This window comes from Rhincodon typus, chromosome 38 (genome assembly GCF_021869965.1).
Source record: "Rhincodon typus isolate 14 chromosome 38, sRhiTyp1.1, whole genome shotgun sequence".
NCBI lineage: Eukaryota > Metazoa > Chordata > Chondrichthyes > Orectolobiformes > Rhincodontidae > Rhincodon > Rhincodon typus.
This window is the reverse complement of record NC_063369.1, coordinates 7,024,237-7,047,144: the sequence shown is the minus strand read 5'-3', so window position 1 is coordinate 7,047,144 and position 22,908 is coordinate 7,024,237. Positions and strand designations below refer to the sequence as shown.

General features: G+C 40.8%; 2 protein-coding genes across 2 annotated transcripts in view; both read right to left on the bottom strand.

Annotated features, from left to right (window-relative positions):
• rtbdn (retbindin) overlaps nt 1–13,312 on the bottom strand; it is a 54,212-nt gene extending 40,900 nt beyond the window's left edge. The window contains exons 1-2 of the mRNA XM_048617902.1: nt 13,118–13,312; nt 6,038–6,192 (exon numbers count right to left, since the gene is read on the bottom strand). Of these exons, the coding sequence (XP_048473859.1) occupies nt 6,038–6,173 (136 nt within the window). The 5' untranslated portion in view covers nt 6,174–6,192; nt 13,118–13,312. The remainder of the gene's footprint in view (nt 1–6,037; nt 6,193–13,117) is intronic.
• The window catches only part of LOC109935584 (microtubule-associated serine/threonine-protein kinase 1-like), a 340,839-nt gene that overhangs the window by 96,802 nt on the left and 221,129 nt on the right, over nt 1–22,908 (bottom strand). The window lies entirely within an intron of this gene.

Here is a 22,908-nt window from a genome sequence, read left to right as displayed (position 1 = left end):
AGGAGTTCATGTAGGTGATAATATAACAAAAAGCAAAGTCAGCACAAATGGGCCTTTCTCTAATTAGCAGGAAGCAATAGTGGAGTCGTGTGTGGACTCAGCTTTTCATATTTTATTTTAATGACATAGATGAAGTGAATCAAAGGTATGACAGCTAAATTTGTAGATGACATAAAGATGGTTTGAAAATATGTTGTGAAGTGGACATAAGAAAGTTCAGATGGATTCAGATTGGTTGAGTGGGCAAAATGGAGACTGGCAAATGGAGTATAATATGTGAAAATGTCAAGTTCTTCGCTTTGGCAGGAAGAATTTAAAAAGCAGCGTATTATTAAAAGGTGAAAAACTGCAGAATTCTGAGGTGCAGAGGGTTCCAGGTGTTCTAGCGCACAAGTCACAAAATATTGGTGTGCACCTACAACAAGAAACTGAGAAGATTAATGGAATGCTATCCTATATTGTGAAGGGAAGTGAACATAAAAACAAGGATGTTTTGCTACAGTTATAAAGGCCACATCTCAAATACCACATGCAATTTTGGTCTCTTCAATTTAAGAAAGGATGTAAATGCTTTGAGGTGGTACAGAGGAGATTTCCTAGATTGATACCGAGAATGAATGGGCTGTCTTATGAGAACAGGTTGGACAGATTGGGCTTTTTTACCATTGGAATTCAAGAGAGTCAGGGGTGATTGATTGAAGTAGACAAGATTCTGAATGATCTTGACAAGGTGAACATGGAAAGGGTGTTTCCTCTTGTGGGTAAGTCCAGAACTAGGGTGCCCACTATTTAAAAATTAGGGTCACTATTTTAGGACAGAGATGAGGAAATGTTTTACTTCTGCAGGGTTGTGTGAATTTGGAACTCTATGCCTCAAAAAGCAGGGCAGCTGGGATTATTGAATATTCTTAAGGTGGAAGCGGGTGGACTCTTGTTAGACAAGGGAATCAAAGATTATCAAGGTTAGATAGAAATTTTGAATTCAATAGACAAATAGATTGGCCATCATCTTACTCAATGACCGAGCAAGCTTGAGGAGCTGAATGGCTTACTTTTGCTCCTCATTTGTGGGTTGTATATTAGAAAACTCTGCTTGCACCTCTTGGAGAAATTGAAGTACAAATTAAACCTGGAACACGAAATTAAGAGTCAGTTCTGCAATACCAAGACCCAAACTTTATTAACTTTGACAATTCCCAGTGGATGGAAATCAATGGCAAAAAGTGTACACATTAACTGTATATCTTCTATTAGGCTGAAGGATAAAGCTGAACCTCATTCCCTTCCAGATTGCCATCATCCATCAGAAAGAAGCAGCATTTGGCTGAAGATAATTTTATTCACATTGTCCTATGTGGCACATTCTACTGGTTGGCGAGTCCTTTTCAATTCTGCCACATCTACTTAAAAGCTTTAAGAGATCAAATGACAATGTTGGGAGCAGTCTGTCGTGAACTTCAGCTGCTCGAAAACAGAAGCAAATTAGGAACCTTGGAACTTTATCCAATGTGTGAGCACCAATGAGGGATTGGAAATTTAAAGTCTAGGAGGACAATGTGTGACAGAGTTGTGAGAAAGCTACATGAACAATTCCTTTAAATTGGAATTGACCACAACACATTATAGTTTAAAAGAGAAAAAAAGACTTTCAATCACAACTACAACCTCAGGACATTCCAATGTGTGAGGTTGTTGACTTGCTCGTCGAGCTGGCTTGTTTTCATTCAGATGTTTTGTCACCATGCTAAGTAACATCATCAGTGATACCTCCAATGAAGTGATGTTGATCTACTCTGCTTGGAATTTATACTGTCCGGTCCATTATGCTGAATAGTATCATTTCCGGTTTTGATCTGTATGGGTTGTATATGGGGTCCAATTCTGTATGTTTGTTGATTGCATTACAGGTGGAGAACCATGCCTCTAGAAATTCTGATGAAGGGTCTAGGCCCGAAACATCAGCCTCTCTGCTCCTATGATACTGCTTGGCCTGCTGTGTTCATCCAGCCCTGCACCTTGTTGCCTCTAGAAATTCCTGTATGTGTCTATGTTTGGTTTGGGCTACTATGGTTATCTTGTCCCAGTTAAACTGATGGTCTTCATTGTCTGAGTGTGCTGATATTAAGGAAAGTTCGTTGTGCCGTTTTGCTACCAGCTGATGTTCATGTATTCTGATGGCTAGTTTCCTTCCTGTCTGACTGATGTAATGTTTGTGGCAGTCGTTACATGGTATTTTGTAAACTGTGTTGGTTCTGCATGTTGTGGGAATGGGGTCTTTAATCCTTGTGATAATTTGTCTTAGAGTGGATGTGGGCTTATGTGCCACCATGATTCCTAGTGGTCTTAGGAGTCTTGTTATCAGTTCAGTTATGTTCTTGATGTAGGGTAGTGTGGCCAGTGTGTTAGGGCGTACTGTGTCCTCTTGTTGTTGTCTATTTGGAAGGCACCTGCGGATGAAGTTGTACGGTGTCTGTTCATAGCGAAGATTTTGTATAGGAAATCTTCCTCTTTCCTGTGTAGTTCTGGCGTGTTGCAGTGAGTGGCGGCGCATTTAAATAGTGTCTTAATACAGCTTTGTTTGTGGACATTGGAATGGTTGAGAACAAATCCTCAACTTCCACAGCACTAGGAATCATGGCGGCACAGAAGCCCACAGCCACTCTATGACAACACTCACAAGGATTAAAGACCCCATTCCCACAACATGCAGAACCAACGTGGTTTACAAAATACCATGCAATGACTGCCACAAACATTACATCGGACAGACAGGAAGGAAACTAGCCATCAGAATACACGAACATCAGCTAGCAGCAAAACGGCACAACGAACTTTCCTTAATATCAGTACACTCAGACAATGAAGGCCATCAGCTTAACTGGGACAACATAACCATAGAAGCCCAAGCCAAACATAGAGGCATAGTTCTCAACCCATAATGCAATCAACAAACATATAGAATTGGACCCCATATACAAACCCATACAGAACAAAACCGGAAATGACACAACTCACCGTAATGAACCTTACAGTATAAATTCCAAGCAGAGTAGAATAACATCACTTCATCAGAGGCCTCACTGATGATGTTACTTAGCATGGTGACGAAATGTCTGAATGAAAACAAGCCGGCTCAGCGAGCAAGTCAACAACCTCACCCACAACCGGAGCTACAAATCTTTGCTAAACCTTAAAGTTCCAATGTGTCTTACAACCAATGAAGTACTTTCAGCATGGTCAGCTGTGTTTCCTATATTACCATGTGTACACAGCAAGATCCCACATATAATGATCTGACAACAACAGGGTAATATTTTAGCAATTTTGGTCGAAAGATGAATAATGGCCTAGGACACCAGGAAAAACTGTGACTTGGGAACTTTCATGTCCATCCAGGACAGCAGATGAAGTATTTGTTTCATGTCTTATCCAAATAGTCCTCACCTCTTTGATTCACTGACTGGATTTTGGTGACAAGAGTCGTTTCAATAATCAAAAAAACATATGTAGGAGTAGATATCATTTGAAGGAAATAATCCAATTGTTGCTCAATCCTTGGACGTAAGGTCAGTTCCGGGCAGAAGGGTTTAATTCTCCATGTCCTCATTGCTCTAAGTATTAAGATTAATGTCTTAGGAGAAGTAATCAGTGAGGATAATGCTTCAGCCAGACAATGGAAGCAGATGGCAACTAATGTTAAAGACAAGCACTTCCTGCTCCTATACTATTTGAGAAGGCACCACAAGGATGACCATTTTCAAGTATGCTTCTCACACACAACTATTGCTCATCACTGGCTGTGTCCTTCAAAGTTGGTCAAACATGACTCCATTCAGTAGCTGAGGTAACAAGGTGTAGAGCTGGATGAACACAGCAGGCCAAGCAGCATCAGAGGAGCAGGAAAGCTGACTTTTCGGGTCTGGACCCTTCTTCAGAAAACTTCCTCTGATGCTGCTTGGCCTGCTGTGTTCATCCAGCTCTGCACCTTGTTATCTCAGATTCTCCAGCATCAGCAGTTCCTACTATCTCTCCATTCAGTAGCTTCCCACTGCTGACAGATAGGCACCAATCGGCAGAAAAATCAGAGTTTCTGGTGGTTGGGGTGGGGGTAGGAACAACTGCACCAAAGGACAAACCTTCGAACTGCTGAGGATGTCTTTGAAGGGATTTAAAATCCTGCAAATCAACCTGTATGTGAGCTATTATAATCTGTGTTCTTCTTCAAATTGCTTCAGTTCAATTCTTCCAGAAGCAGAATACTCCAAAATAAAATAAAAACAGAGGGCCCTGTAGAACTTTTGAAATACACTTTGATCCTCACATCCATATTTAAGAAGATCATTAAGTATCTCTTACAGGAGGCATAAAACTCCTTTCTCCAGCCATAGTTTGTTAAAGAGGCTTCTCAGCATAATGCAAATCTGTTATCTATTCATTGAATCAAGGTAAAATGAGGAAATAAGAAAGCAGTCTTCTCCAGCTAAACAGATACTTGAAGCATTTGCCAGGAGCAGATTTACACATCATTAAGGAGAAACGTGCATTTATGTCATTCCTTTCACATCCTCATGGTGGACCAAAGAGGTTCACAACCAATGAAGACACTTTTAAGTATTGTTCTTACATAATGGAAACTAATTTGCTTTTAGTAGATTTTCAGCAAGATCCCACACAGCAAAAAAAAAATCAGTATTCTACTTTTGATTGAGCATGTTACTTATGGGAATTTCCTCGTGCATTAAGTCATGCCACAGGTCCTGAATTCAGTCTTTTGCATGGGAAACCTCCTGCAATTGGATGGAGCTTTCATTCTGAGTTTGTGTGACTGGAGAATGCTCAATACTGACACTGGTTATCAGGAATAGAAAAGTGCCACACTGTTTTACATTACCCTACTATATATGCAGTTAGCATTAATTGGTCTGTGATTATGACTCTCAGCTCCAGTTAATCATGTGAATGAGATGATTTAAACATATTCCATTGTCGATTCTGCTGAAAAATGCACAAACATCCTGAGATCTCAGATACTTAAATAAACAAAATATTAATCCGGGAGTGAGATGTTGCTCATTCAACTAGTATTTAATCCCAAAAGCCATAAAATGATACTTATAATGAATATAAAAGGTTGGGGGTGCATTATTTCAGTATTCAATAGTAGTAGTGGTGGATACATTACATTTTAACCTCAGTCCATGTGGCCTCATTGGTCTTCAGGGTTATGAAAGATTTTAATAGGCTGGGTTTAGAGAAAAAGATCTGGTAGCATCCCTTCCTATGAGACAGAAGCTCTGAGTTCACGTCCCACCCCAGGACTTGATGGTCAAGGAAGATGTGTTGATAACACAGCTAAACAGGTGTACCATCAATGTGCAAATCCTTCCAACAGATGCCAGGGTGGTAAGAGGTTCTGGCCAGCCAACGATGATAATGAAACCGGAGCCTCTACCATCAATATCTGCAGATACAGATGATAATATGCATGTAAAAGTGCATTTTGCTGTAACAGTTTGGACTCCTTGATTCAGGTCAGTAAGGCGGTTTGGATAGTTGGTCCGGTCGGCTGACAGCCAGTAGCTCCAGATTGGTGTCAACAGCATGGGATTTGATTCCTACTCCTTTCAAGACTTTGCAACCAGCCTGCTTACCATACCTGAAGTGGAGGTTGTGGTGCTTGAGTCAGACCTAGCTTCAGGCAGAGAACTGAAGAAAGAGGTATTTCTATCTGTAGGGAAGACCAAAACTAGGGACGGTGAGTATAAGATAGTCACGGATAAATATAGGATGGAACTAGGGCAAATGCCCTGACCCAGAGAATGATGAGAATGTGGCACTTTCTACCATAGATAATGGTTGAGGAAAATGGTATGGGTGCATTTGAGGAGATGCTAAATGCTGCAAAGAGAAATAGAACATTTAGCTGTTGAACTTGGATCATCAGTGAGAGAAGGTGCAAGTGGAACATAAACACTGATACAAGCTACTTTGGCAAAATAGTCTGCTTCTATATTGTATGTAGCATGCAAACACTTACTCTTCGAATATAATGGACAGTCATGGAGATCTGGCTCAGGGCTTGGGGCAGCTTTGTGGCTTCCAGTTGCTGGGCAGGTTGCTTCCAGGTGTCTAACAGTCCCACACAACAAAATAACAGCAACCAATGACAGCATTTTGGCACTTGTGTTGAACCTGGAAACAAAACCCAGAAGGATGGAAAGTTAGGAATTTTAAAAAATATATATAAAACTGCCCACCAACTCCCTTGATATCACTCTGATAGAGAAAATCACTGGATGGGAAGGTAAATGGGATAGTCTGGGACAGAAGATGTAAAGTTACTCATCAAAAATCAAAGCTGCAGTCTTTCCTGTTGGTATTCTCCACTAGACCAGCAATGATCAAGTGTTCCCAATCCAACAGTTTATAGAACTGAAGAAAGTTTGTTCCCCACAATTGATGACACATCACCTTGTGATTGATCCATTGTGTGCCTAATTAATTACAACTTGGCAGTAAAGAACTGTAAGGAACTGCAGCACGTTTCTTCAACCACAAAACTTTAAGCTCCAGGAATAAGGCCATTGGGAATTAAGAAAGATTTGTGTTTATACAGCACTTTTCACCACCTCAGGATGCCCAAATGATTAATGGCCAATGGAGCAATTTTAAAACGTATACCTTCTTGTATTGTAAAAACTAATACACCTGATTTGTGCATAAACAAACAGCAATGTGATAGTAGCCAGATTATCAGGTTTTAAATGATGTTGATGGAGGATAGCTATCTTGCTCTCCTTTGGAAAAGAACTAAGGAGATTCTTTTTTCACATATACCCAACATGGAATTTGGAACTTCAATATCTCACCCAAAAGATTGCACTTGCAACTGTGCAACATTCCCTCATTGGAGTATCAGCCTAGATTTTGTGTTGCAGTCTCTGGAGTGAGATATGAACACATAATCTTTTGACTCAGACTAAAGGGTCGAGACTCAATTTAACAACAGTTTTTTTTAACATAACCCAGAGCTTCAATGCATTCTCGCTGCCACTGAACACCTGCCTTATTAGGAACAAAGAACAAAGAAAATTACAGCACAGGAACAGGCCCTTCGGCCCTCCAAGCCTGCGCTGATTTTTTGTCTGCGTCGACAAAAACAAAGTCGCTGGAAAAGCTCAGCAGCATCTGTGAAGGAAAAAACAGAGTTAACGTTTCGGATCTGGTGACCTGCCTTATTAGCTTAGTTCTATCACAAAACTGAAGTTTTCTAAGCAGCAATAAATAAATATATATTCAATGAATTGATTCTGTGGAACTGTAGACACTTGACTTGCTACATTGTTAGCTAACTTGACACTAGTAGCTGGGTAAGGAGCCTTTATTGAAGGAAAGAAAACATCTGTATAGTGATATATTCACTGGATAAAGAGTACGTGGTGCTTATGGCATATAAGTCATTCACAATTTTTCTTTGCAGTACTATTCATCATCAAACTCTCTTGCAGGACTGAATCTTTGTAGCTGTCAGGAGTGTTGTTTTCAGTACAAATAATAAACAAGTTAAGGGTTAGTCACTGGCTTTTCAATTTTCAGAACTTGGGTTGGAACCCACCAGAGACTCAATGGTACAAAGGTCCAATCTGACTGGCTGTTGATATACAAGTCTCTTGTGGATTGGGATTAGGCTGTCTCAGTCCAAATCTAAGACCAAAGCACAATGAACATCCACTATTTCCCTAAAGCTTTGTGGCAAATGTCTAAATTATTAGGCTTTTAACATATCCAGTACACTAAAATAATCAAAGTTCCATTTTTCCAAATTTGTTTCAACCTCCTAAATATAAAATAGAAGTTTCAGAAAGTAAATGTGAAACCGAGGGAGAAAATGTTCGGCAATATGAAATATTAAAAAGGAACAATAAAATTCATACAAATATTTGAACAAGGAACAAGAATAGACCATTCGGCCTTTGTGCCTGCTTTGCAATTCAGTCAGATCATGGCTGATCTAATTTCAACCTCAACTCTTCAGTCCTGCATGTCCCTGATAATCTTTCAGTTCCTTTGAAGGCAAGAATCTGTCTACATCTGCCTTCAAAATATTTAAAGATTCTGCATCCACTGCCTTTGAAGAAGGGAATTCTAAAGACTCACAACCTTCAGAGAAAAATAAGTTTCCTCAGCTCAGTCTTAAATGGGTGGGTGCTTATTTTTAAACTATGACCCCGAGTATTAGATTCTCTCACAAGAGGTCATTCAGCCCTTGTAGCCTTCTGCTGTTCATTTAGCTGATAACTGATCTGTAGGTTGTCTCCGTCTGCCTGCCTTAGTTTCATAACACTTGCCTGGCAAAAATCGATCAATCACAGTGTGTGGACTTTCAATTGGTGTTCAGTCTCAACAGGATTTTGTGGGAGAGAGTTTCATATTTCAACTACCCTTCTTGACATCATCCCTTGAATAATTGAACTAAAATTAAATTAAAATGATGGAATTTTAAGTTGCTGATTGTAATATTTTCTTTACTGCAGTGTTTACATCACAGAGATGGGCCTTACAAGTCTATGCTTCACATGCACCTGTCCCAGTCTTCTTCATCTCATTCCTTCATTCCTACATGTACTTACCTAACTTTTCCTTACTATTGTTATACTATTCCTTTCAACCATTCCCTGCAGTGGCAGGCTTCATATTCCTAATCCACTTCCTGCTTCTCCTGAATACCCTACTGTATTTATTATTGATATTTCTTTCTTTAATAAAATTAACACCTGGTTTAGGACTCACCAAGTGGAGCCATCTTCTATTAGAAGGTTGTGGCTTGAGGCATATAACAGGATGGTCATTGAGGGAGCAAAATTTTGCCTCCGACAGATGGGACATTATAGGGAAATGCCATCTCCATATCTAGACGGTTCAGGCATTTGCCATTATTTCAGGAAATGCAGGAACTCCTCATATTCCCCATCAATGTTTCCTGCTTGCGGCAATATCACAGGCAAAGCAAATTAATTGTTTATAATATGGTAACACTGACTAAGGAATACCACTGTGTCTGCTTATAGAACAATGACTGCCAGTCTTTGAAGCTAATTGAGAGAGGTACTACTTTAGCATTTAACTTAATACTTCTGGATTGGTATGGTGTAAAATTGGTGCTTGAATCTTGCCACAATATGACTTTATTTCTACATTGCCATGAGAAAGTTGAAGCTAATCAAACTTCAGTCTCTTGTGAGACCTCAGGTTTAACTTAACATGTAACTCAGCAGTAATTTACTAGCTATTAAGTATTATGTAATAAACCTATTATGTTCACAAGACCAAGAGTATCTCTGCAAAGGGCTTCATGTGGGCATCCTTCCCCATTTGGTATTAATAATTCAGACTAATACCAGTAAGAAGGATTTGTGGCAGTGAACCCATCAAGGCAACTGAAATGGTCTTATGAACATGTCCACAACATATACCATGTATGTTCTACGTATGTCTATGCAATGATCAGATGATGTGTTAGTGATATTCTTTTAGGGATAAATAATGACCAGTACACCAGAGAGACCCTCCCTTCAACAGTGCCTTTTGGTCTTTTATCTGAAAGGGCAGACAGGCTTTGATTGAATGTCTCAACCAAAATGGTAACTGTGACCATGCCGAATTCTGTCACTGCCTGGGAAAATGAGGAAGGCCATGGGGAAAGAGCAGGGGACAGGAGCAGGGATCAACTAACTGAATAGAGATATAATGCAGTGGCGTTTTTGATATACAAATTACTCACTTTATCACATGCAAGAACAAAGTGATCCTGGGAGTTCAATGCCCCTTTAACAGATTGGGGCACATTTAAAGCTGTTGAATATGATTAATAGCACATTTGGAAATTTATGACAATAATGAGTTACAAAAATGTGTAATGTTTTGGTGACTGATGAATAGGGTCAACGTACTAACAGTAAGAAAGTGGAATTAAGACCAAGACAAAAGCAGCCATGATGTTACTGACTGGAGCAAGTTTGATGGGATGAATGGGAATATTTTGCAGCATGCTTGTTTTATTTATGGTTTTGTATTTTTGCTCTTTCACAGAGGTGTTATTTTTATTAAGTGCTAAGTTTTTGAGGCATGATATTGGTAGGGTTGTGGGATAGTGTACATCTGTTATACCATTACACAACCTGTTCCACAGGGCAGAGAGCTCCCCTTTTACCCTGTCTGCTTTTCATCTGGTTGTAGGACAGAAAATTCAGGCAGGCTGCATATTGAACTGCCATTCTTTGATGCCCAAAACTCTGAAAAGGCCATCTGGCTCCTGATGTTTTGCATCCGGAGCGCAAAAGTGACCTTTCATAATCCCAGAGTTGTGATATCATTCAGAAATTCTAATACTTTCATAAATTCCATCTTTCTCTACTGTGGCAGTGGATTCTCCTGCTGTTTTGAGTTTGCAGTCGAAAATTAAAAAGACTCCTTCACAGACCATATTAAAGTTGTCTTATGTTGTAACATTGGACAAAGTATTAATTCATAGAATCATAGAATCCCTACAGAGCAGATGGAGGCCATTTGGCCAATTGAGTCTGCACTGACTCTTCGAAAAGCATCTCATTCGGAACCACTCCCTTACCCTATCCCCATAACTCTGTTTCTATCATGGCTAATCCACCTGGCCTGTACATCCCTGGACAATACGGAACAACTTAGCGTGGCTAATCCACCTAACCTACACATCTTTGCACATTCCCTTAACTGTTTGCAAATGTTATACGTGTAGTTAGTACTACAGGGATGGATGGGGACAATGGCTTAGCACCTGTGCTCACTTGTCCTGAAGATACTTTTCTTTGTTCTCAAATAGTATTCTCAAATCTCTATTTGGGCCTATCCAAGACTGTTTCTATAAGTCTGAGTGAATGTGACTACAGTTACATCATATAAGCCATTTAGATAAGTACATGAATAAGAAATGTTTGGCAGGAAATGGCCCAAGCATTGGTAGATAGGACTTGTTCAGTTTGGGATTATGGTTGGCATGGACTGGTTTGAGCGAAGGGCCTGGTTCCGTGCTGTATGACTCTATGAGGTGAGCTTTCCGATTGTCATGTTAGTGGGTTCATTAATGTCTGTCATAACTTGACCCAAATTAATTTTACACCAATATCTATATTATTTTCCACAAAATAATTTCACAGTTTATGAACGGGGGTAAAACATTGTCTCCAGACAAAAAGGGGGATAAAAGTCTTCCAAGACCAAAAGTCTCAACAAAAAAAACAAAAAGAAAGTATGCCAGCAATGTACAAGCGTTAAACAGCATCTGTGAAGGGAAAACGAGTTAAAGGTTTCGGGTTGAGCCCTCTCCAGCGAGGAATAAAACCTTTAAAAAACACCTTGAAATTGAACGGTTGCGACTTTTTTTGACTAGCTGGGTGGCCAGGCCAGAAGATCAGTGATAATCAGAAGGACACAAACTGCAGCTGTCACGCACAGCTAAGCTTAACACTGGAGGCTAGACTTCAAGTGTGCTTCAGTACCCCGCAGGTACGGAGTTACCATACGTTGGAAAAGAATCCATACACTCGGCCCATCGAGTCCACACCGACCCTCCGAAGAGCATCCCACCCAGACCCATCCCGTCTCCTTATTCCTGTATCCCTGCATTTCCCATGGCTATCCCACCTAGCCCCGCGCATCCCTGGACTCTTTGGGCACTTTGGAGATTTGAAAAGATTTAACAAAAATAAAGTAATAGCTCAGAAGCCCAAAATCATTCGATAATACCACTAGGGATAACAAGGTGTAGAGCTGGATGAACACAGCGGGCCGAAACGTCAGCCTTCCTGCTCCTATGATGCTGCTTGGCCTGCTGTGTTCATCCAGCTCTACACCTTGTTATCCCAGATTCTCCAGCATCTGCAGTTCCTGCTATCTCTTATCGATAATACCACTAGTTTGTTCCATCTTTCACCCTGGCTTTTTAATAACAAAACTTTAGGTGGCTCCGTCATTAGCCCCTGCCTGAAACATCCCACTGTCTCGCCGTTTCCACTTTAACTTCACCGAGTGTGTGTTCCGCTTAGATCTGAAGACGACAGTTCGGCGATAAATCTCCCGTGGACAATTTCGCCTCCCCAGCACTAGCCCCCTCATCCCGATCTCACACTCCATACAACTCCAGATAGTTTATCTACTTCTGAAATCGTCTCTCCTGTTTGAAGAAAGAAGATATTTCTGAGAGAGTTCGCTTCATGAGTAGAAAAAAAAATTTTAAAAGGTAAGCGCCAAACTGTATTTCATTTGAGAACATTGTTGAAGTTCGCCGGTCAGAATTCTTATCCGGTTGTTCAAAATCAAAATTCCTCGCTCTACCTCGCCTTTTTTTTGTTTTAAATGGATTTTTTTTTGCTTGCCCTTCTTAGACTGGTATTCAGCCCTGTCTCCCAGTGATTAGTAATCGCAATGACCTCACCCTGAATCCTCTGTTTTAATCCTCGCTCCTTTTAAACCAAATTAATTGCAGTTCTGTCTCCTCCCGCCCCGAACACTTCAATTACAGGAAATTAACTCCGTGTAAATTTCATGCCATTCAGTTAAAACCAAACCCTCACCAAAAACAAAACCCGCATATCCACTGCCTCCATTCCTCCTTGCTTGGGTTGGAGATTAACCATGCTTTCATCGTTCACTGTTTGCAACGTTAGCTGTAGGTTAAAAAATATATAGATTCTGTTTCATTGCCTCACCTCTCCCTAAAAAAAGGTCCGGCTAGCGACACAGAGAAAAAAAAACTTTCCTAATTTTTAACAATTTAAACGACAGTTTCCATTAAATATTCCATTTTTTTGGAGGGGATGAGAGAAGGATAAATCGACAGACGGTCCCAAAGACAAAACGTCGATAGAGAGAGTTGACCCGTTCACCATTAAAACGTTACCAACATTACAGACGCAGTTTTCACTCGGGCGCTGAGATGAGGGATCGAACCCGGCAAAGTGGTCGGGTATAACCCGCGTCAGAAATATTTCGGACAAAAAAACAGATTTTAAAACGTGACCATTGTAACCCATCGGCTAAATATCGCCCGTTCAAACGTTGCCCTGTTGTGAAAACGCGGTACCTGCGAATCACCGCCGCTTTGCCAGGTGCTGGGACTCTGTCCGATTTCGGATGCAGAGGACACTGGAGATTACCACTGCCTCTAGCTCAATCTCGGACCAGTTGTGCGTCTTGTCAGTTCACAGCAAGCACCCTATCTAGTCTTAACGTCTCCAGCCAGCATCTCTCGCTGCCTGTTCTCAGTACCACAGTGATGCATCAGGGGCTGAGGGAGGAGCTGAGAGGCATCTGCTAAATCCAACCTCCCCACCCCAATCGAAGAGAGAAAAAAAAATTATAATAACGCGATGAGCGGTGGGAAATCAAGTGGGCTTTCAAAATATATTGTTTAAAAAAAAATTGTCCTCGGCCACGAAGCGAGATTATCTCACCAGTCAGCTAAAGAACGTGGGCAGTTTTGAGATTGCGAGCCAGTCTGTAGTTATTCCTCCACAGCACCTTCGAGTGTGTGGCACCCCCTCAGTCCAGCACCTGGGTGTGAGCTCAGATGTCAGTCTTCTCGAATCTAGAACCCTGGATTGGGAGGTGAGAGTGAGTGAGCCACACCTGATGTGGGCAAGGTTCTCACACAAGTCAAACACTAACCCCAGGCTGTACTTTAATTTACAAATATTGCAACCTGTATTGACATAAGTAGGTAAAACAAAAGTACAAACCATTCTATTGAGTAGGGAGCAGAAAGGAATTCAACTAAGGGCAGGTGGGGGCTGTGCTCCTGTTCTGACCCCCACCCTGCTGTTACCATGCTTTGAGTGGGGCCAGCTCAGGATTGGGTTATCCCATCGCCATGACCAAGCAACAGGCTGACAAACAAAAGCTGGCCACTCGCGTGAGGCCGGGCAGGTCTGTGGATGGGTTGGTAATTGGGCATGTTTTCAAATCTCCTCCATGGACTTCCCTTCCCAACCTCCATGTCTTCATCCAGCTTGTATTCTCAAATCTCCTATTCTGAAGAAGGCTCACCAGACCCGAAACGTTAACTCTGCTTTTTCTCCCCAGAAGCTGCCAGACCTGCTGAGTTTTTCCAGCAATTTCTGATTTTGTTTCAGATTTCCAGTGTCTGCAGTTCTTTTTTTTTTCTCCCTCAAGTCTATTCTGTCTTCCAATTTTGGCCTGTTACGCACCTTCTGATTTTCCATGCTGCACTGTTGAATGCTGTACCTGCTGGGCCTGAACTCTGGAATTTTCTCACAAACCTCTCCACGATTCCCTTTTCCTTTAAGATGCTTCTTAAGACTGAAAACTTTGACCAAATGTCTTAAAATGTGGCTCATAGTAAAACTAAGTGGAGTGAAAGAGTTAACCTTTCAAATCCAGTACTACTCTTCTTCAGAACCTCAGTTCTGAAGCACAGTCATACTGGTCTCAAAATGTTAACTTTGTTTCTCTCTCCAAAGCTGCCAGACCTGCTGAGTTTCTTCAGTGTTCTCTGTGTTAGTTTCAGATTTCCAGCATCGACAATATTTTGCTATTATGCAAGTGTCAAACCTTGTATGATTATCCTGCAGTGAAACTCCTTGGCAGGTCTTATTGTGTTAAAGTTGTGGTATAAATACAGATTGTTGTGGTTGTCTGTAATGTGATTTTTGTGCTTACAGTTTATCTACCATCTGCAGTGAATGCACTCCCCACTGCTCCTTCCCCATCACCTTCCTCTGGATTGAGGATAGTCTGCTTTTTTGCTCTGATCTTCTTTGAGTTACATTCTCAATTATGCGAGGGGCGCTAAACCACAGTTTCTGCTATGAGTTTACTCAAGGGAGGGCAAAGAGGCAGGTCCTATGCCTACCTAGTTGGAACAGGGTTTGAACTCTATGTTGTTGCCATTACTCTGAACTACATACTAACCGCATAGCTAACTAACCTAAGTGGCCTGCCGCCTTTGCCAGCAATGCTAACATTGAAGACATTGGTCATGAACATGTTTCCTTCATGGCATGTGCTGGGGATGGTGGAGGTAATTAGATGCTACGGTGTAGTATGCCTAGTATTTCAGTTTTTAATGGACACCCCCTACTTTCCATTAAGCTGTGGAACTAGAAACTCTTCTACTGAGTTGACACATGTGATTGGAGAGCTGATAAAAGATTATCGACTTGAGAAGTTAGTTCTCCCCAGATGCTGCCTGACTTGCTGAGTGTTTCCAGCATTTTCTGATTTATCGCAGCTCCAGGTCACCTCTGCAGGTGCTCCCCAGGGTAGTGTTGCAGGCCTTACCATCTTCAGTTGCTTCAACAATGGCCTTCCCTTCATCATAAGGTTGAAAATGGAGATATTCACTGATGATTGCATAATGTTAAGCACCAGTTAGGACTCCTCAGATACTGAAGCAGTCCATGTTTATTGCATCAAGGTCTGAACAATATCCAGGTTTGGGTTGGCAAGGGGTAAGCAGCATTCATGCCTCACAAATGCCAGGTAATGGGCATCACCAACAAGAGACAATTTAATCACTGCCTCTTAACATTCAATGGTGTTACCATTACTGAAACCCCACTATCAATATCCTGGGTTACACAGTTTATGAGAGACTGAATTAGAATAACCATATAAATATTGTGGCTACAAAAACAGGTCAGAGGCTAGGAATCCTGCAACAAGTGATTTCTGATTCCCCAAAGCCTCTACAAAGCATAAGACAGAAGTGTGATGGAATACTCCCCACCTGCCTGGATGAGTGCAGTCCCAACAGCACTCAAGAAGTTTGACACCATGCAGGAAAACCAGCCCATTTGTTTGGCACCATATCTCAAACATTCAATCCCTCCACCACCATGACATAATGACAACAATGTGTGTCATCTACAAGATTCACTGCACTTATTCACCAAAGCTCCATTGACAGAACCTTTCAAACACAAGACCGCTACCATCTTGAAGGACAAGGACAGCAGACACATAGGAACACCGCCATCTGTAAGCTCCCCAGCAAGACATTCATGATCCCGACTTAGAAATATGTCAGCATTCCATCAATATTGCTTGGTCAAGATCCTGTAACTCCCTCCCTAAGAGCTTTTTGGGTCTATCTACACTAATTGGACTGTAGCGGTTCAAGAAGACAGCTCATCACCACCTTCTCAAGGGCAATTAGGGATGGACAATAAACACCAGCCTAGCCAGCGATGCTCATACCCCTGAAGGAATAAAAAAAGTTCATCTTTATAACACAGCCAACAAAACGTGATCTATTAAACCCAAAATTTGAATACAATAATGAACTTGCCGCAGCAATTGGAGCAAGATAACCTGGTGTACATCACAAGACTGAACTTAAAGTCACATTGAACCACACAGTTGGAACTAAAGGTATAAATTTCAGATAGATTTTTATTTCGATTCATTGCTGGGATGTAAAACCCGATAACACTGCAGTCAGTATCACCTGATTCCATTTAACTTTCCATCAAGCTCTTGTTCATCCAAAGCTCTAAGGATATCATCATAACCAGCCTCCAGTGCCTTCCCTATATTAAACTGAAGGCTCGTTATATCTATTCCCAACTTATATCACATTCTCCAGACCAGAAAATGTGGAATTCTTATCGTCCCCGGTTTTCCCTTTCCACCTACATATGGTTTACCCTGTCTTCTCTCCCACTGTAGTTGATCTAGCTTGTGTCCTCCGTTACACATGGGACTCACAGCACTAAAATAGGCCTTTAGTTCAATTGGTTTGTAGGTTTGTTCCTTCTGCAATTCTTAACAGTACACTGGAATCATGCAGTATTGTCACAGAATTTACAGCAGCCATAGAGGCTATTTGGCCTGTTGAGCCTGCCGGGACTGGCTTTTCAATCAGAACTCCCTACTCTAATCCCATTTCCCCATATCCTTTTATAAACAGCCTTTTCTGCTACTTATCAATGGAAGCTTCATACCCCCAGCCTCAATACGCCCCAATGGAGAAGCACTCCATATTCCAGTAACTCCAAGAAACCCACTTATCTCCAGTTAACTGAGAAAGTATCAGAACATCAATTTTGCAACATTGCTTTGAAGATCTGACTATGTTTTCGATAAACGGACACATCGCCTGAATTGATTGCAGCTGAATTCAATTGTGCATTATTGTGCTAACAACTGTCTTTTAATTTTATGTATCATGCACCAGAAATCACTATGGTCACCTGCCTTTTCTAAAAGATAATTAATACCATTGTTGCCATTAATTGTTGGCGCCTGAGAAAATCTGGAATTTTTGCCTACTAATCCATGTTTAAAGGAATTCAAGCATGTAACCTCTGAACAGCAAATCTTTGTTTACGTGAATTACATGAGTATATATCCCATTCCTCTGGGAGTGGAGGATTTAATGCCCACTGCTATTCTGCATTCTTTTACCAATTTTCACCCAGTAGAATTTTACAGCACTGAAGGAGGTAATTTGTGTCCGTGCTGGTTCTTTGTAAAAGCTATTCAATTAGTGCCACTTTTCTATTTCCCCTCCACAACCCAACAAACGTTCTTTTCAAAGATATACCCAACTCCCTCCTGAAAATAAAAACCAAAAGAACTGCGGATGCTGTGAATCAAGAACAAAAACAAAGTTGCTGGAAAAGCTCAGCAGGCCTGGCAGCATCTGTGAAGGTAAAAAGAGAGTTAATGTTTCGGGGCTGGTGACCCTTCCTCAGAATTGATGGTGGCTGGGAAAACGTCAGTTTATATGCAGAAAATAGGGAGGTGGGTGGGGTAGGGAGTAAACGATAGGATAGGGCCCAAAGAGAGAGAAACACAGTTGGACAGACAAAGGAGTTGCTAATGATCGGGTTGGGAGAGTGAATAGTTGTTAATGGGGACTGTTAGTGACTAACAACAGGGGCTGTGTAATGGCACCCACCTCCCTACTTTCTGCATACAAACTGACGTTTTCCCAGCCACCATCAGTTCTGAGGAAGGGTCACTGGACCCGAAACGTTAACTCTGTTTTCTCCTCCACAGATGCTGCCAGACCTGCTGAGCTTTTCCAGCAACTTTGTTTTTGTTCATAATTAATACGACACTGCCAGTCTGAATTGTTCAGGGCAAATATAAAAGTCAGATTTATTTGAACATAAGATAATTACTTGAAACAGAGATAAAATATCACATGATATTACTGGTATAAATTTTGGGTCAGCTCACTATACATAAAAAGAGCTTGCTCAGGATGTATTTTATTACACTTTTAATCTCACTTTTAATTTTAATCTCACTTTGAGATTATCACTTTCAGATTAAAAAGAGCTTGCTCAGGATGTATTTTATTACATGGTTTGATAATCTCAAAGTGAGATTATCTACAATAAATTATCTCATTGGCAGTCAGTTCTAATGAACATCAGCAAAGCCTTGGGAGTGAGTTCCTAAATTCAATCATTTTCTATCCTTGTTGCTGTTGCCATTGTTGTTAATAACAGTCAGCAAACATAACTATTTTGTCACAAGACCTACCCGCGGTGCTTTCTGAGACCCATTGCTTGTCTGATCATTGCCACTCTCCTAATCAGAGCCTCCCTTCACCTGAGTTTTGATCATCCACTTTTCACACTTGGAGACCAAACACCCATTTTCAACATGCAGCCAGCCCATTGCGTTGTTTGCTGACCATTGTTTGTGAATGAAGTGCTGGCCATTTCGCATGTATATTGTGTGATTGAACATGTTTTGAATGTATTATCAGACCTTTCTCCAGGGGAACAAATGAAGAGGGGTCTTCACTCAAAGCCTTTGTGTTGTCACCTTCTGCTGGCAAGTTGTGTGAGGCAATATGAAGGAATTGGAAATAATGAGGATAAATTTAAAAAATAAATATGGAGAGCAATACTGAAGGCAATTTGGTTATATAGCAGTACCACACTGTCCCTTCACTTCAAGAAACTGCTTGAACGAAGACTGAGTGGATAAATGAGAGCTTCCTCTGCTTGTGTCCTATATGAAATGATCTCTCAGTCTAACCTCATGCACATCACTAAAATATCTCTATTAAACTGGCAATCTATTCAGATTTATCAGGATTGCTGTTGGGAGAAATGGTGGTTCGAAAAGGGTGTTTTATATTTTACGATGAACATTTTTCCAGATAAATTTGAAGATGGGTTGAATGAAAAATATCAATTAACAATTCTCTCTGTGCATTCCTCCAGGAAATGACATATTGTTACAGTTTCTTGGTTTCTCTGCCATGGGGGATTGTATCTAACAGCACAAATAATTGTCTTCTTAAGCAAGATAAGTTCGTATGCATAAGACGAATAACCTAATGCTCCATAACACCCTGCAGCATACCCCACTGCCCTTTATGATAAAATTTCTGATGTTTCATGGGGACTGAAAAAACTAAAACTACCTCTTGTGAAGGTGCAAGGCATGCAGTACTGTCAGAATTGCAGTCCTTTGAATGAGACATTAAGCTGAATCCCTGTCTACCTGTGCAGTTGGATGCAAAAATGTCCCATGGGATTAATTTTTGAAGAAGAGCAGGACAGTTCTCCCAAGTGTCCTGGACAACGTTTCCCCTTGACCACTATCACTACAACTAATTGTTTGGTCATATCACTCTGCTGCTTGTGGAAGCCATTATGTTTCCGAAATTGCAAGAGTGCCTGCATCTCAAAAGTTCCTGAATGGCTGCAAAGTACTTTGGGATGTATTGAGGTTGTGAAAGGGGACATTTCATAGCTTGGTGTCTATTTTACTTCTGTCATAAAGTTACAAATTTACAGGTTCTATAAGTGCTAGCATCCACTTTGATAGCTCATTCATTCAGTTGTTTTTCAAGTATGAATTTAGATGTTCAATTTTTGCAAATTGGTGGGAATAGCATTCAAACCTACCCCAAAGGGTAACTGATGTCCCGGGCACAAAGTCTAGAAAGTCATCTCAGGGGGTGGGAGGGCAGTGCAGGATGGGGTTAATACTTCAGGGGAAATGGTGGTGTAGTGATAATGTCAATGGACTAGAAATCTGAGCTAATATTTATTGCCAATTTCTTCTTGCCCTTGTTGATTGATGATGACAATACAAGTTCTTGAACCACTGTGGTCCAAATGATGGAGGCACAGGGTTTATTTGACTTTTCTGCAGTTTGATACAATGAAGTGGCTTGCCAGGATCATTTCTGAGGGACTTTAAAAGTCAACAACATTGTTGTGGTCAGGAGTCACATGTTGTCCAGACCAGGGATGGACAGCAGATTTCCTTCACTGAAGGATATTAGTGAACCAGACAGGTTTTTAAAGACTACTCACTAGTTTTATAAATATCGATACTGAGGTTAACTTTTGTATTCCAAATTTATTGATAAATCAGATTTAAATTCTCCCATCAGCTCTGAGGACATGGGTTCAAATCACACCATGATGGCTGGGGTATCAAATTTAATTTTAAATATCTGGAATATATAGCTAGTCTCAGTGATGGCGACATGAAACAATCATCGTTTGCTGTAAAAACCCTTCTGTTTCATTAATACCCTTCAGTGAAGAAAGTCTTCCAGCCTTTCTTAATCTAGCCTCTCTGTGACTCCTGACCTATAGCGACGTGGTTGTCTCTTAACTACTCTCTGATATGGTCGAGCAAGCCATTCGGTGCAGATTTAGGGATGGCAATAGATGTTGGCCTTGTTAGTGACAGGAGCAACCCATGAACAGAAAAAAGATCAAAGGCTTTAAAGCACAGCACCAAATATTCAATTCCATTTGTCTGCTGTGTCTGTGTTGAACCTTGGCCTCAATGAATTTATCTCACCACCTTCCCAGCCCTGATCCACTGTAAAAGTCATTTCTACGTTGAGTTTTCCTTACCTGATTTCTCCTCTTCGCTCTATAAACATATTCAACTGCCCATTATTTCATTTTGATGCCCAAGTGGTTTTGGAGCTATTCAATAACACAAAGCTTTGCAACACAGTATAATTCTCTTCTCACTGGATAGACATGTTTCTGGGTCAATGGGAGCAGGGTGGCGATGTTACTGAGCTAGTAATCCAATGGGTTAATGTTCTGGAGACACAAGTGCAAACCCCAGCATGGCGCCTAGAGGACTTTATTCTAGATTTATTGATAAAAAGAATTTTAAAAAGCTAATCTCAGTATTGATAGTCATGAAACTGGTGAATGGTCACTTAGAAGCCCATCTGCTTCATTAATGTCCTTTCGAGGAAGAAATCTGCCATCCTTATCTGGTTTAGCCTGCATCTGATTTCACACTCAGAGCAATGTGTTTGACACTCTGCTGCCCTCTGAAATTGTTGAGCCAGCCACTTAATTGTATCAAGCTGCAGATAGTTTGAATAAAACCTGTGAATGTATCTACATCACATGGACTGCAGTGGTTCAAGAAGGTGCCTCATCATCATCATTATCAACCAACAAGACCAAGCAGAAATTGGTAACAAATATTTTCCATGCCAGTGAATACAGTGAAGAATTTAAAACTAGCAAGGTTTACCAAATCATAGTCAGTGTAGGGAAGAACACTTGGATGCACAATGGCCAGGTACAACATTCCTATTACTTGCCTTGGCTGGGATCAGCTCATGCAAGTCCAACCCTGAGTCAACACTTGGTATTTCCTGGTCTTTGCAACACAGCTTTGAGGGCACTGTGTGTGTAACTATAGAATGAAAATGCCAGAGCATCAAATTCGGGGCCTGTTGTCCATCATTCTGATGTCTTTGAACAAAAATGTCCTTTTAAGAAAACTAGTTTGGGATTAATTATCTGAGAGACTGACTGGCAGGGATAGAGGAACAACTTCTTAATCCTCTGTACGGCTGACCAAAGAGTGACATGAATGGTAACCATGGAGATGTCATGAAAGATCATCATGTATGTGGCTCAGTTCAGGACAACTCCAAATACTTGTAGAGTGAATGTAAAAAAGATTCAACTTTAACACATCAGATGAAACTATTGGCAGAAATGTCACAGCACCCTCTGTTTCCTCAGAAAGCACAGTGTCATCAAAAAACTAAAAGATACTCAGCGCATTAAAGCTCCCATTGTTTTTCATTGAGAATCACGTTAACCTTGCAGATTAAGTTGGAAACTTTTATTTGTTGAAGAGACAAATATGACAACTTTTTTCCCTCTGATGGTTCCTTACTGCTTCGCGTAGATACAATGTTTTCAAAATGATTAGATTATTTCTCTAGGCTTCATACCGACAAGAGCGATATTTGACCTTTAAAGCTAACACTGTTTTCTTGTCAGCTTGCTTCTCTATCTCTCTCTCCCTCTATCTGCCCCCTCGCCCCCTCACCCCCCACCTTTTCTCTGATCTTTGTCTTTGGTACAGTGTGCCCAGGAATGGATGCATTTTACTGGTTTCCTAGCATCTCTCTTAGCCTTATTCTGCAAGCAACTAGCCAAAGCATTCAAAATGTTAGAAAGTTTATGCTTCATCCCTGAGACATCTGGTGCGATTGTTCTTTTCTTTCTCCAAAAAGGATCCAAGAAAAGTAAAATGTTTAGGTAGTTAATGTATGCCTATAATATAGAAATGAAAACAGGAAATAAATCATTAACTCCGATCAATTGTTCTTTCTGAGAAAAAAGGGTCAGAGAAGATTTTTTTTTCAGATATTCTTCCCTCCAAATTAACCTGGGTTTATATCTGGACTTTTCACCTCCTAGTGAATCTCATAAATTTGAAATGGAGCGGACTGCAAATTGTGATGCACAAGGCAGTATGGTTGCATGAGACTTGCTCGATAGATGGACTAAATGGTTTTTGCTCATCCATCATAGATACCAAGGTGTAAAGCTGGATGAACACAGCAGGCCAAGCAGCATCAGAGGAGCAGGAAAG